This window comes from Takifugu flavidus, chromosome 10 (genome assembly GCF_003711565.1).
Source record: "Takifugu flavidus isolate HTHZ2018 chromosome 10, ASM371156v2, whole genome shotgun sequence".
NCBI classification, from domain to species: Eukaryota; Metazoa; Chordata; class Actinopteri; order Tetraodontiformes; family Tetraodontidae; genus Takifugu; species Takifugu flavidus.
In genome coordinates, this window is record NC_079529.1 from 8,015,951 (window position 1) to 8,029,804 (window position 13,854).

The following is a 13,854-nucleotide window of genomic DNA, read 5'->3' on the forward strand; positions in this document are numbered from 1 at the left end:
CTAAATAGCTTCTATAAATACCAGTGCTATGCTTACAGTGACAATGCTAATGTGCAAATGTTTAGTGTATCTGTTTACTATGTCAGCAGTGACCCGTGCTAACGTCCCCCAGCTCCAAGCATGGAGCAGCTTGGAGCTGTCGGGACAGTGAGGACACCAGTAAGATGAACTTTGAGGGTGTCGTTCTCTGGATATTTCATCTTAGACTGATCGTACACGTTAAATAATTAATAAATCAAGGTGTACTGGACAAATGTCTCATTTTGACCACTTATTTTCATGTATTAACTTCAAAATACAATTTTGACCATAAGCCTAGCTGGTGTTTTGACATTTAGACAGACAGGAAATCCAAAGGTGGTAGGGTGAGGGGACCTTTTAAGTCAGAAAGACAGTGTTTTATCCTGTGACCTTGTGAACACAAGTCAAAAGGAGGCAATATTAACTTTTAGTTACACACAGCTGGAAAAGAAATAGGACTTGTGGGACAATGTCCTGCACTTTTTATACTGTCCTATTAAAGGTTGTCTCATTTCCCCATAGCTGCTCTACACCAGAGGCATTTAAAGATGGTGTCAGAGAGGGGGGACTTTTCCTGCAAGCTAAAGAAAAGGTCAACAGTTTTCAGGATCCCTGGCAAGAGATTTACATAAATTTAATATTGCCTTGCCTCTCACAAGGCTTCCTTTCACACACTTCAGCACACATGTCAAAAAACTTGGATACGTACAAATATAACGGTTAACTCTCCTTTTTTATGAAGAAGCTGCGTTAGACAGCAACAATCATGACAAGTCACTTTATTTGGTTGCATCTCAACCCGTATGAGCAGCATGCTCTGAAAAATGACTGCAGGAAACACTCTTATTGGCTGTGTCATCACTGTGCCTTAATAAGGAGAGCAGGACCTCAGAGGAGCACTGACGCTGTCAAGTAGGAGCACAGAGGAACGTCTGGAACATAAACACCTGCCACCGAGCTTCTGCTTCCCATTAGACGGAAACATAGATGCGCACACGGACAAATACAACCGAGCAAACACATTCCGGTGTTTTTGTTTCCTATCAGCCGTTCACCCTTTCCTCAGTGCTGTCACCAAAAAAAATCTCCACTGTATTTGCACTTGATAAGACTATCCTCTGATGTCACAAAGCAGTCCACCCTTTGTCCCATGAATTACTAAGCAAATGCAACGCCAGGGAAACCAGACGGATTTCATCGACGTTGTTGTTTACAGCACAAAAAAGCATCACCTCAAATCGCACGTAAATCGTCTCCTGCTGACAAGTACGATCGAAGCAAGAAGAAACAGTGTTTCAGCCGACTTTCGGTGGGACCAAAAGAGGAATTAAAAAGTGAAAACTGGGGCAATATTTATAGAGGCGCTGTCCTGCTTACTGATGTTCCAAGAAACAGGCAGGATGAAAAGTGAAAGACACACGGGTGAGAAACTCCTGGAGGTGTGTTGGGATCCTTCCCTCACCTCTTCACTGCATTAGAATAAAGACAAGACCATCGCGTTGCGTTTTAATGACGGGGTAAGCAGCCTGAAGAGGCCAGAGGACAAGCTCTGTGGTGTCCATTAACAGCATCGGCTCCAACGTCCTCTGCTGAGTCTGGTTAAAGGATAACAATCAGCACACAATCGGTGCGATCGTGGGTCAGAGGTCAACGGAGCAGGACCGTGGCAGCGGTCACATATCAAGGCGATCCGATGCTGTAAATCCGCTGGGCTCCCACAGGCATCGTGGGAGAGTGACGGCGAACATGTGCCGCAGTTAATAAGGCCCTGAGCACAGGTGATGCTGAGCCACTCTCTGTTTCACTGACGTCAAGTCATCAAAAGAACATGTAAACGTCACAGGTTAGCACCTGCTCAGAGATGAACGCCCACCCACGGCACACACACACACACACAGACACACACAGAGGGTCTGTCATTGCAGCTGCTGCACGTCCAGACTCACCTTTATACTTCTCTCTGACGTTCTCATACGCCTGGATGAAGTCCTGCTCCTCGGCGTTTGGAGGCAGGTAGGCGGGCTCGTACATGGCCATGCCGGCACTCTCGCCCTCTTCTCCTCCTCCTCGGCGTCTCTCCTCTGTCTGACTGTGTGTTGCGAGGTGTGTGTGTGTGAGGAGAGAGAGAGAAGAGCCTGTGCTGTCCTCTTTCCACTCTCTCAGCTGTGTTGTGAACCCTCAACAGCTCACAACTTCATTTCTCAGTCCAACACCACCTACACCCCTCCGCCCCCTCCTCCCCCTCCCTGCCTTTTCCATATACCCTCCCATAGCCTCTAATATAACGTCAGGCCCCTCCTCTTAAAGCCACACAGCCTGGGCCGCCTCACACAGGCACACACACACACACATAGTCTGCTGTTTGCCAAACACAGCAGTATGAACTCAGTGTGACAACGTCATTTCTCTTAACGCTGTATTCAGTAAATTTCAGAAACGTGTCCAACATTCTCGTCCCACCGAAATTTGTGCATTTGAGATATTACATTTATGAATATCACAATGGCTGATGTATCCACTGATAGCTAGACTAGATGTCAGATAAGTTACTTCTATCAGAATGAGTCTTTTGTGACCAGCCCTGGTGTGTTATCGCCATCATGAGCAGCCATGCAAAATCCTCTACTCTATAAACACAATTTCAGCATTTAAAGTCCAACACCTGGCACATTAAAGTAATAAAGGATAAATCACAGCCACGCCAGCATCACAAATAGTATCAGGTTGTGATTAATGACCTGCCTGATTTAAAAAAGAAAAATGAAATAAAGGTGAAAGTGAAAGGAAGAGCATCTCCCTCCCTTTGGCCAAGCTGTAGCCTGACGTCTGGAAGGGGAAACCCAGTCCTAATATCAGACATTACTTTGACCAAGCGTTGCCCTCACCAGTTTTCCGGAGAGGAAACCTGACAAATCCAGACCAAAAATCTCCCTGCTGATGTTGCTGCTCCGCTGTCAAACAGGAAGCAGGAGCAGGGACACACGGGGGCACGCCAGGAAACCAGCATGTTTCCATGATCAAAACTATACAGCAGTTGTCTGAACAACTCTTTTTATTTTGATAAAGATTAAAGAGATAAAATAAAGTGTGTAATAGATGCAAGGCTCCATGTGACTGTGAGGTCAGTGACTGCTGGGTAATGTGTGGGAACTAACTGGAAGCTAAATGCTCAGCACCTCAGTCATGATTAATACTAGCTGACACACATCTCACTGCTATAAACATCTCAGTAGTGACATTTGAGGGATACTTAAATTTCAAACAGGGTGCTCACTGGATATTTCTAGTTTGGCGTCTACAACCCAACAGCTGGAGTGCCAATTCTTGCCCCATGTCATCTGATTATTCAATTAAACTATAAATACTTTAAACCGCTAATGAGTGCATGACTTCAGCGAGGCTGTGAAAAAAAAAGGATGTGAATCTTCAACACTTGTTCACTTTCGCACAGTCACGGTTTTGGCTTCATTTAAATGTGTGTTCTTATATTTACAGATGCTTCGTCACAAACGAATATCAGACCGTGATTACCCGTCCTCAGGAGACCCTTTCTGACAGGCCTAAAGTGGAGACATGCTCTCACCTCTTCAACCACCCAGTCTGATGTCTGACACATTTCTCCATCGGGAATCTGTGGATAGTGTTACATAGAGCAATAACGTGGCCATGCTGTTGGAACAACAGAAGCCGAAGTGCAGGCTTTTAAACCAGCCCTCGCTCTCTTAGCTGGCTATAATCACTTAGGTGAAACCACCGATGTCCAGAGGGGTAAAAGGAAAAAATTGGTTTTGATTCTTTTGCCAGGAACTGACCCCTTCCGTTACGGCTCATTTACAGAGACTCTGGTGACTTTCAGCATTCCTTCCAAATGCTGCTCATAGTGGCAGAGCTTTAAAGGTCAGATGTGATAAATAAGGAGGGGTCTTCAATAAAACTCCTCCAGGATCATAAAAACTTTTGAAAGAAATGTGTTTCTCTCCTGCACCGGGGGCACAAAAGTTGACTTTATAACCTCTGCTATTTGAGGGGGTGGGAAATGAAGCACATTTTCCAGGAGCTGGTGTGACTCTCCTTCATCAAGCCCCTTTCTGTTCATTGTAGCTTCTTAGACGTGCAGCGCCACCTATTGGACAAATGGTGTAGTAAACTCTAGGGAATAAGCTGTGTTTCGACACTGGAACTGAGAAGCCAGGTTTATCTTGAATAGTAGATAAGCTCTAAGAGCACTACCATCAAAATGTCAGGATAACCTTTACAAATAATACTGAGGACTATGTTTAGAAGATGTTGATTCAGAGTAATAGAATAAAATACAATGTGAAAATGCCAAGGTATGCATATGATGGCCAGTGTGTGTGTGTGTGTGTGTGTGTGTGCGCGCGCGCGTGTGTGTGTGTGTATGAGAGCGAGAGAGAGAGAGAGAGAGAGAGAGAGAGAGAAAGGGAAGTATCTGGCTGTGCAGCATCAATATCATATCATAGCCTCTCTGGAATGAATAATTGAGGAGGAGTCAGCAGGGATGTTGCCTGTTTAAGTAGAGCTTGGACTCAAGGATAACTCTATGAAGTACACACACATGCATGTGCACACACGTGCACCTGCTCTCCCAAGGCTGAGCGACAAGAATGATCGCTTCATCACCTAGTGAGTGTTCAGTAGTGTTAAGTTAATTAAACATGATCTAAAACACAATCAATAATATATAGATCACAGGGATTTGAATGTCACACACGTGAGCAATTTGACATGAGCTATACTGTCTAAAGACATAATGGATCTTTTCATAATGGTATCATCTGAGCAGGTCCTCACATAAATCTCAATTTAGTAGCCTTGTACTGCTTTAAGACCTATTCTCACAGATAATGAAAGCGAAAGTGTTTCAGCGCCTTACTGCAGTCCGCCACTAGAGGGCAGTCGCGGTGGTTTGGGCGTCACTTTTGAATACTGACCGTAAAAGATATATCATACCTTCACAGGTCCAAATTTAATAACAACAACAACAACAACAACAATATTACTACTACTACCACTACTACTACTACTACTACTACTACTACTACTACTACTACTACTACTAATAATAATAATAATAATAATAATAATAATATAATAATAATAATAATAATAATAATAAAAATCATACATCACAGGTATGGTCTATTATTTTAGACAATTTCAGTCAGCCGAGCTCAGGACGAAATCCCGGACTAACCCTGCTGACACAGCTTGCCTCTGCCTCCTGGTGTACGGAGGAAGAGAAGGAGGATGTGAAGGTTTGCCTATTGTGGGCGCTAAGGTCATCAAAACTTCCTCTAGTCTGGCAGGAGCGCAGCATTCCGACAAAACTCCATCAAAGTTTCATTGTGCTAAAATTGTCACAGTGGAAGTTAGCATGATGCAGGACATACTGCCCTGATTTAACAATCAAACACAGTAGTTTAGAAACAAGTGGAAAATATATAGTGTAAAATTAGATACAAGTCACAGGTATATGATATCAAGGATAAATGCCACACTGATAACTGCATACTGAACTGTTATTATAAACTGTTATTATAAAGAGACAAATGTCTCTTTATTGCCTCCTAGACTGATGAGAAATGTTCAACAGTACATGTAAAAGTCTCTCAGTGGCATGGACAGGCTACGAGTCCTGTGACCTTCAGCTAGAGGGTGGGGATAATATATTAAGGTGTGCATGGAAAATTAAGATTAAAAATGAGGATATTAATATGAACATACTTTTTTAATAAATCATATGACAGCAGAACAGCAACAGTAGGTATATGATATCAAGGATAAATGCCACACTGATAACTGCATACTGAACTGTTATTATGGTTCATATTGATCATAAACGCATGTGAGTGACTGATTGTATCAACCAGCTTTACGTGAGGTGGGACCTAACACTGAGCCAGCGGTTATGAGCACATCAGGGCTGAGGAAATACTAACCCAGAGTGTAAATAAATAATGTGTTTCCTACATTCCCAGAGTTGGACTGAACAGGATTCAAGCCTATTGTTTGAGCAGAAAGGACCACGCCTCTCACTGCTGCTTCCTTGCCTTAATATACACAGCATATCCTGCCTGCACAGGAAATGATCATTTGCATTCTACCTGGTAAATATATTAATATTCAAAAAGGATGAGACACTCCATCATGTAGCCAGGAGGCTGCAGATGTACCATTCGATGCGTCCTACCTGCGATGCGAATCACTGCCCTCTCGGCTGGATCCAGGACCTCCCCAGAGGTCGACTTGGAGCGCTTGATCCTCTGGTGCTTGGACAGGTTCCACGGCAGGGTGTCTCCCGGACAGGGGGCAGCGATCTGCTCCACAGAGGACTCCTGCTCCGGGGTCTGGACCCCATGTCTGTGTTTGCGTTCCGCCATTGCTTCTATTTCTAAAATGATTAACAGACAGATTGGTTTTCAAATGTGGAATGGCAGTCTGCACCAGAGGGACTTATTTCATCCCCCAGACAAGGTTAGGGTTAGCCCTAACCCTAACCCTATACTGGATGGCTTGTTCGTCAATCCCCATGACTGGGTGAGGCCAGCCAAGAGTCCAACACACATGCAGTGCCTTTTAACCTTTACAAAGGCAGCTACTATGTGTTTTGAGCCTTCTAATGTTTAACAGCTCTGGATGTGGATGACAAGATTAAATGAAAAATATGCTAAAGCGAGAGCATGATATGATGCAAAGCGTGGAACTGGAGACACGATAACAAAATGTAAACACCTTAAACCGTTTCCATGCAAATCTAGATATTCATATTACATCCGGTCTTTTTTTTTACTCTTATCTGGACTTTGGTCAGACCTGGAGACAACGAAGGGAAAATAGTTCATTCAGAAATAGAAATCTGGCCAGAAAACGTCTCATTATGAGAAATTTAATGTGGGCAGGAGAATTTAATGCAACTATTATTCAGTAAAAATCCAACTGCGGCTGTTATCTGTTGTAGAGGCAGCGGAGCCAGACTTTTAGTAACTGCGTGTCAGTGTAACATATTAACTTTCCGTCAGCAAAATGAATTCCTGATCGCTCCCTCATGAGATAGAGGACCTTTGCTTTCAGAATCTGTGAGCTGTTGAATAATTGGAGTAAGTAAATATTCCTGTAGCTCAGGTTCTGACAGCGTCACACCCACTGTACCTTCAAGGACCTGAACTACAGCACAATTCGATAACAGACGTGTGACAGCTTATTATTACAGCTCACCATTCAAAAACCACGTGTCAAAAATTATACTGGATCCACTGACTTCACAATAATAGTAGTCAAGGAGTCTATGTCAATGAGAATACAATGTACAATCTAAACGACTATTTTTCTTTTTACCTTAGAGATGAGTGAGCACATGTTCAAACAAATTCCATCTCACTTACGGTCATTCTGCACAAGACGTATTAAATAAAGTGCTGCTATGTTGCAGTCAGTTGTAGGACAGTGCTGGCTAACAATGAGAGAGTATGTGATCTGTCCATAATAGTTAAGTGATGAGACCCCTGCAGGACCTGCCTTCTGATGCTGTTGGCAGAATCAAAAAAGTGACAGTGACAGTTCCAATATGAAGGGGATAAGTTTTGTCCTCTAGTTTGGATGGTCTGAGTCAGTGAAAATATAGGGAAGGATACATGTCCTGCACCGTTCCAACCACAGCCCGCAGCGTCCCACCGGTGGACCAATGCACAACACCGGAGCCATGCCGCAATATATGGAAAGAAGGATGACTCAGGGACACCGGGGGCAGATTCACTGCGTTTTCCTACCTTCACGCTGCGCTGGATAGGGACGTAGAATTGTGTCAGTCACTCATGCAGGGATGTGATGGCGCTCCGGTCTGCGTCCAGCAGGTTACTGCCAACCACAACAAAGTCCTGAGAGCCCGTGTGTGTGTGTGTGTGTGTGTGTGTGTGTGTGTGTGAGGAGAGAGAGAGAAGAGAGAGAGAGAGAGAGAGAGAGAGAGAGGAGAGAGAGAGAGAGAGAGAGGAGAGAGGAGAGAGAGGGGGGAGGGGTAGCTCCTTCCTTTTACGCACGGTGGGTCTGGAGGACGCAAAGTGCGCCGTCATCATGTGGGTTTATTTAGTTGTTGTTTCTCCTCCGAAACCCCTCCCATTTGATCTCTAGGTATATTTCTCATTCGTTAATTATTAATTCCCGAGCTACGATACTGACAGAAGAGCCCGGAGAGCGTCCAGGCTCTGACGGAAAAATCGCACAGCTCCACGTAACGATATAGATCAACCATTAGCGGGTTTGTTTGCTGGTTGGGGTTTTTTCTGGGTGTGATGGTGCTGCCGCGGTGAAAATGCCGCAAGGCTCAATGTTCGATTAGTTTGCCTGCTCGTCCCGGGCTGACAGTTGCTGACCGGCACGAGAAAGCTGCACGACGGAACATAAAAATGGTGACACACAAGAGAATCGGAAGTAAATGAGGGGGCAATACCTGAATAAAAGAAGCCATATACTCCGGCTCAGGAGTTCTGCAGTGAGCAAGACGAGCTCCAAAACAGTCAGACATGTGTGAAGCAGACACAGTTCCTGAGAAGAGCTCTAAAGCTGCAGGAAGGATAAATGTCTCTTCTTCTCAGAGACACTCCCTGTTTTCATTTCATTAATGATCTACATCTAAAGTCCCAGAATCCAAGGTTAATATTTTGGCTTTATTTGTAACAAACAGATGGCAGAAAGTCATATTTCTAATTATTAGGAAAGATGTGTGACTCTGTTCTATCCCAATATGTGATGTATTGGCATTGACATGACGCATCTTTGTCAGTATTGCATTAATATATTTTATTCATACCTTCATAACCTGACTGACTGGTCCTCTGACTTGATTAATGGATATGAATACTTCTTCCAGTCATTTTCCAGGCATGTGTGATGGCTAATGTTCACTCACCTCTGCTTCGCAAGGACAATTCACCCATCTAGCCGGTGACAAATGTCTCTTTATTGCCTCCTAGACTGATGAGAAATGTCCAACTCAGTACATGTAAAAGTCTCTCAGTGGCATGGACAGGCTACGAGTCCTGTGACCTTCAGCTAGAGGGTGGGGATAATATATTAAGGTGTGCATGGAAGATTAAGATTAAACATGAGGATATTAATATGAATATACTTTTTTAATAAATCATATGACAGCAGAACAGTAAAAACGTTTGTAATTTGCATTGTGTGCTGTGTGTGAAGTCTGTAAATGTGGGGGTGTTTGGTTTTTAAAATAAATAAGTGCTGTTTTTTAAATAAATAGTTTTATTGGAAGTTACAATGCACAGGACAATAAACACCATATTGAAATAGTCTGTATGGTCAATGTTGGGGGAAATTATTGCTTTGTAATTTTGCTGTAGTAATGTTTTATTTCACTGAGCTTTACTAAAATCTTAAAATGATCTGTGGAGAATAATAAATTCCAAAAAAAAAAAAAAAAAAGTCTGGTCAATAAACTGAGTCGCTGCAGTTTTGAGAGATTACGTGTTAAATAGCCCCCTCTGGTGGGAAGCTGATGGTTTACATGCAAACTGCCTTTTAATATTATTTTAATGTCAGTATTTGAATTATTAATTCTCATCACTTAATAGTTATATGTATAGTTTTGCAATGGCCATGCAGGTGATATCTAATATTTTTAAAATAAAGAACTTGTTAATAGACTGTCTTACTTTAGTAAGAGTGTTAAAGGCTGAACAAGAAGTATCATTTGATTTCTCTGGCTAATAGAATCAAGTTAAAATAAGTGAAAATGAAAACGCCTCATTTCATCGCCTCAACCCACAATTCACTTAAAGCGGGCTCAAAAGAGAAAGTGTCTGCCCTCTAGTGGAGATTTACAGACATGCACTCTCCAAGCCTTTGGGAGTGAAATGAAAGTTTACCGCTATAACTTTAACTAGTTTACTACCTTGAAATAATCTCACTGGGGCAAAAAGAAGTCTCAGATCAGAGTAAAAGAGTGAATATATATATAAAAATGGTAACAATATTCTACAATTTAATTTTTTTTAACCTATTCATCATGTGAACGATATAAAAAAACTGTTGGATGTTTTTTATGGGTTATTTTAAATCCTCATAATCTCTGACCTAACACTGACCACATTGGTCATTTTCCTTCCTTTCCTCAATCACTTAATATTCTCTTAATAATATTGCAGTACTCTCTTTTCCGGTGAAAAGCCACCGTGAGTCTCTTTCAGATTTAAACATCAATGACTACAATGTCTAAATTGTTTATAAATTGGAAGCGCATATATTCGGAAAGCAATCACGAGGCCATAAAATGGTGATGGAAATGCAGGATGCCAAATGTTGGGTATGTATGATTTACATAAACAATAAATGGAAAGAGTTCTCAGCAGTGACTCACTTATGGAGCAAACTGCATCATGGGAGTGTTTGCAGAGGCAACAAGAGAGCAGCAGCAGTGCTGTGAGAGGTCCGTTTGCTCTTTGACTTTCTAGCAGCAGCATTTAAGAAGAAGTATAATGAGATTATTGCTAACTGCTAAACACACACACACACACACGCACACACACACATGCAGTGTCAAAATGAGCAGGCATGCTGAATGCCAGATGCAAACACACAAACATCCACACAGTCCTACAAACACGCACGCACGCACACACACACACCCACACACACACACACACACACACACACACACACACACACACACATGGGTCCAGTGCAAAAACCACATATACACACACAGGAGGCCTCACTCTCCATAAACCACATTCATGCGCACATGATGCTTGCTGCTGCTGTGCATACTTCCCCGCCATTGGTCCAGACCCAGACACCGCATGCCAGTGCACCTCGCTCCATGAGCCGCAGGCCGCAAGAGTAGAAGAAGAAACAGATGGGTACCAGCTGTTTGGAGGAGAGCCCTGGGTACACAGCTACTGTATTACAACCCACACACACACACACACACACACACACATGCATGGACGCAGTCACTGGAGTTGTTTAACTGCCATACTGGTTCCAGTATTTATTGGCAGAGCATTTACAGGTAATATATCTTTAGTGATCTGTTACAGCTGCAGTAAGCCAGAGAGATCCACAAACCTTCAGAAATCATTGAAGAGAATGTCCAGAAATAGGCTACAATCTAACTACTTTCTATATTTAAATAGTATTTTACCTATTCAGTGTTGCGTTTGGGTCTCTCAGAGCTCCGGGACACGTCTGTTAGCATACAAGGCTAAAAACAGATGGCTAAACAGCAAATGGGTGGAGATACGGGTAATATAGAATAACCAAGGCCAACGGAAAGAGCAGCGAATACTGGATGTTTCAACACTTCAGTGCCTTTAGATCAAACAGGTTTTTATATTTTAGCTCTGCAGTTTCAAATGCAGACTGTAATTGCCCTGAACTAAGGCTGTGTGCACCCTGTTCTGTTGTTTTCGTGGTTCAACTTCAGGGAATGGCTCAAACTCTCACACTGAAGTAAACAGGCAGGCCAGCGAAGTCAGTCCTCTTCGCTTTCATCTACAGACTCTTATTCAGCCAACTGCCAGCAGGTTGATTGATTGATGAGGAGGAGACGGAGATCCAAACTCTTCAGCATCGGCGGCTTTCTGCGGCTTCTCCTGTGAGGCGTGCTGAGCCTGGAGCTGTGGGATGATGACGTGAATGACTTCACAGAGATGGACGCGCTCCAGGATCCTGTCAGTGTGCATTCCGTGACAGCATGAGTTCAGATGCGAGAGATCAGGCTGAGGTCGCTTCGTTAAACACCAGCTCTGGAAGTCGTCCTGGACGGTGTTCTGTGCGGTTGACGCTCTTCATGCTGTTAAAAAAAAAGTCGCACAGCAACAAAGAAAAGCGGCTCTGCCTGAGCCACATCTGCCACCAAAGAAAGATGAAGTGAATCTCCCTTTGTTTCTATCAACATCTGTGACTGCTGTTCCCCAAACAGGCAGCCAGTTAGAGACCAGTGGATGCTCACTGGGGATTCTCTTTCTCTGTGTTTCCTCTCTGGAATCCAGTTACGTCTGACCCAACCTCAACTATCAACTTTCTTCCTATGAGTCAGCTGAGGTGGTGAGTCCTCCAGCTCATTATACCAGGACTTATTGAAACCAAAACTCCCCGTCTAATGCATGAAATGTATGTTTCCCCAGTCTGAATGCCATTAGCTGCAGCCGGTGGTTGTTCCCTCTTATTACGCTCACTTTGAACAGTATCTGTCTCATTAAATTAAAAACTCAGGTTGCACAGAATAAAGTCAGGGTTTATTTCCCCGGCTGGAGGCCCAATCCTGCCACTACAAACATGGCACTTAACTTCACAGAATGCCATCTGCTCACTGGCACTCAGGAGCGACCCTCGGTGCCGTATCGGCCTCTGCAGGAAAAGGAAACAGGGAAATGCAACGCGGACAACGCTCGTCCTGGGATTTTGCTGATGTGGGTTCTGATGCCACTGCAAGAGTCTGGTTTGGGATCAAGACAGGATGTCTTTAATGAACCACAGCACAACAAGGAGCGGGCAGCGGGACGGGAAACCTGGTGGAGAGTTCATCAAATCCAGGAAACGCTGTCTCAGAAACCGCAAATCAAACGGTTGACATGATCTGAGGAAGCTTCTCTGGCTATCAGATAGTGTTGTTAAGAGTTCGAGTCAGGAACAGTTTAGTCCTCTATCTGACCTTTTTCCACTTCTTGAGTTCCTTTATTTGACCCTGACTGCCGTTGCCGTCTGACCCTACCCGCCACGTCCACAGGGTGGCGCTGCTGCCGTGTCCCACCGCAGGGCCAGTTCATGTCGCAGCAACAGAGAAAAACAGCTCCCATCATTATCGCGATATCTGCAAACTGCGGTGATGGTTCAGTAACTGTGAGTTTTGATACGCCACATATTGTTTCACTTACTCCAAACTGTTGTTCCAGACCCTCCCAGGGGCAAATACCTCAAAATAGTCCGGGTCTGATCTTGCGGGCTCTTGTGAAACTGGAAATGAATAATGATTAACTCTAATGATGATCATGGTGGTGAAAGGTTCTGTGCCACAGGTTATTTGACTGTGTAAGCTTGTGTAGATAAAGCAGGCCTATAGAAGGAAATCCAAACAAACCATTCCTGTTTATGGAAGTTTTCTTCTCGTGTATCACATGTTCTGATGGAACATCTGTAAAAGCCTAAAATAGGTGCTCTATGTTCCAAACTGCATGGAATCTGGACACTTCCTTGGAAGTCTATTCTGGCTTTATTCGCGTGTGGACGTGCACATGTGGTGCTTTTGACTGGGAATGAGGGATACAGCCATGATTAAAGCAAGTGGCAAGGCAAAGGTGGTAATTGGGATCATAAACACTCACTTTTCCATGTCCTTCTCTAACGAAGTGCTCTTATTTCTTCCCGAATGGTTGGTCCACCAGAAAAACGCCGTCCACTCCGCTCCCCTTCATCCCTTGGACTTATAAAATTAATCTCCATCCAGCAAATGAAACAAAAAAGTGTTTTATTAACAACCCCACCCCCAAAATGAACCCATTGATCTGCGATCAGCAGACATTCTCTCCTCTGTCTATTCTTCTCACAAAAGTTTCCCGGGGTTCCATCAGTATAAAAGACTGAATCACTGTTATAGAAACTGGCAAAAGAAATATAGAAGCTTTTAAACTAATGAAATACTCTCAAAAACACAGAATGAAGTCTGAACACACTCGATGCTGCGGGTGCATAATGCACATCCACAAATCACTGGAAAGCACAAAAAGCACGTCTTCGACTACAATCACAAGTTTCGGACCTGAAGAGTGAAGGAGGACAAAGCCAAACTGTGGGTAATAA

At 43.5% G+C, this 13,854-nt stretch overlaps 2 protein-coding genes across 5 annotated transcripts in view; both read right to left on the reverse strand.

Moving 5' to 3' along the window:
* Window positions 1–2,208, reverse strand: part of LOC130532694 (plectin-like) — a 75,584-nt gene extending 73,376 nt beyond the window's left edge. For 3 of the 4 annotated variants that reach the window (XM_057045478.1, XM_057045484.1, XM_057045474.1), the window contains exon 1: window positions 1,968–2,208. In XM_057045478.1, the coding sequence (XP_056901458.1) occupies window positions 1,968–2,058 (91 nt within the window). In that variant the 5' untranslated portion in view covers window positions 2,059–2,208. The remainder of the gene's footprint in view (window positions 1–1,967) is intronic. The other variant, XM_057045487.1, reaches the window with a different exon arrangement.
* The window catches only part of LOC130532701 (microtubule-actin cross-linking factor 1-like), a 28,426-nt gene extending 20,463 nt beyond the window's left edge, over window positions 1–7,963 (reverse strand). Inside the window, exons 1-2 of the mRNA XM_057045506.1 lie at window positions 7,809–7,963; window positions 6,233–6,433 (exon numbers count right to left, since the gene is read on the reverse strand). Coding sequence (XP_056901486.1) covers window positions 6,233–6,422 — 190 coding nt within the window. The 5' untranslated portion in view covers window positions 6,423–6,433; window positions 7,809–7,963. The remainder of the gene's footprint in view (window positions 1–6,232; window positions 6,434–7,808) is intronic.
* Between the last annotated feature and the right edge of the window lie 5,891 nt (window positions 7,964–13,854).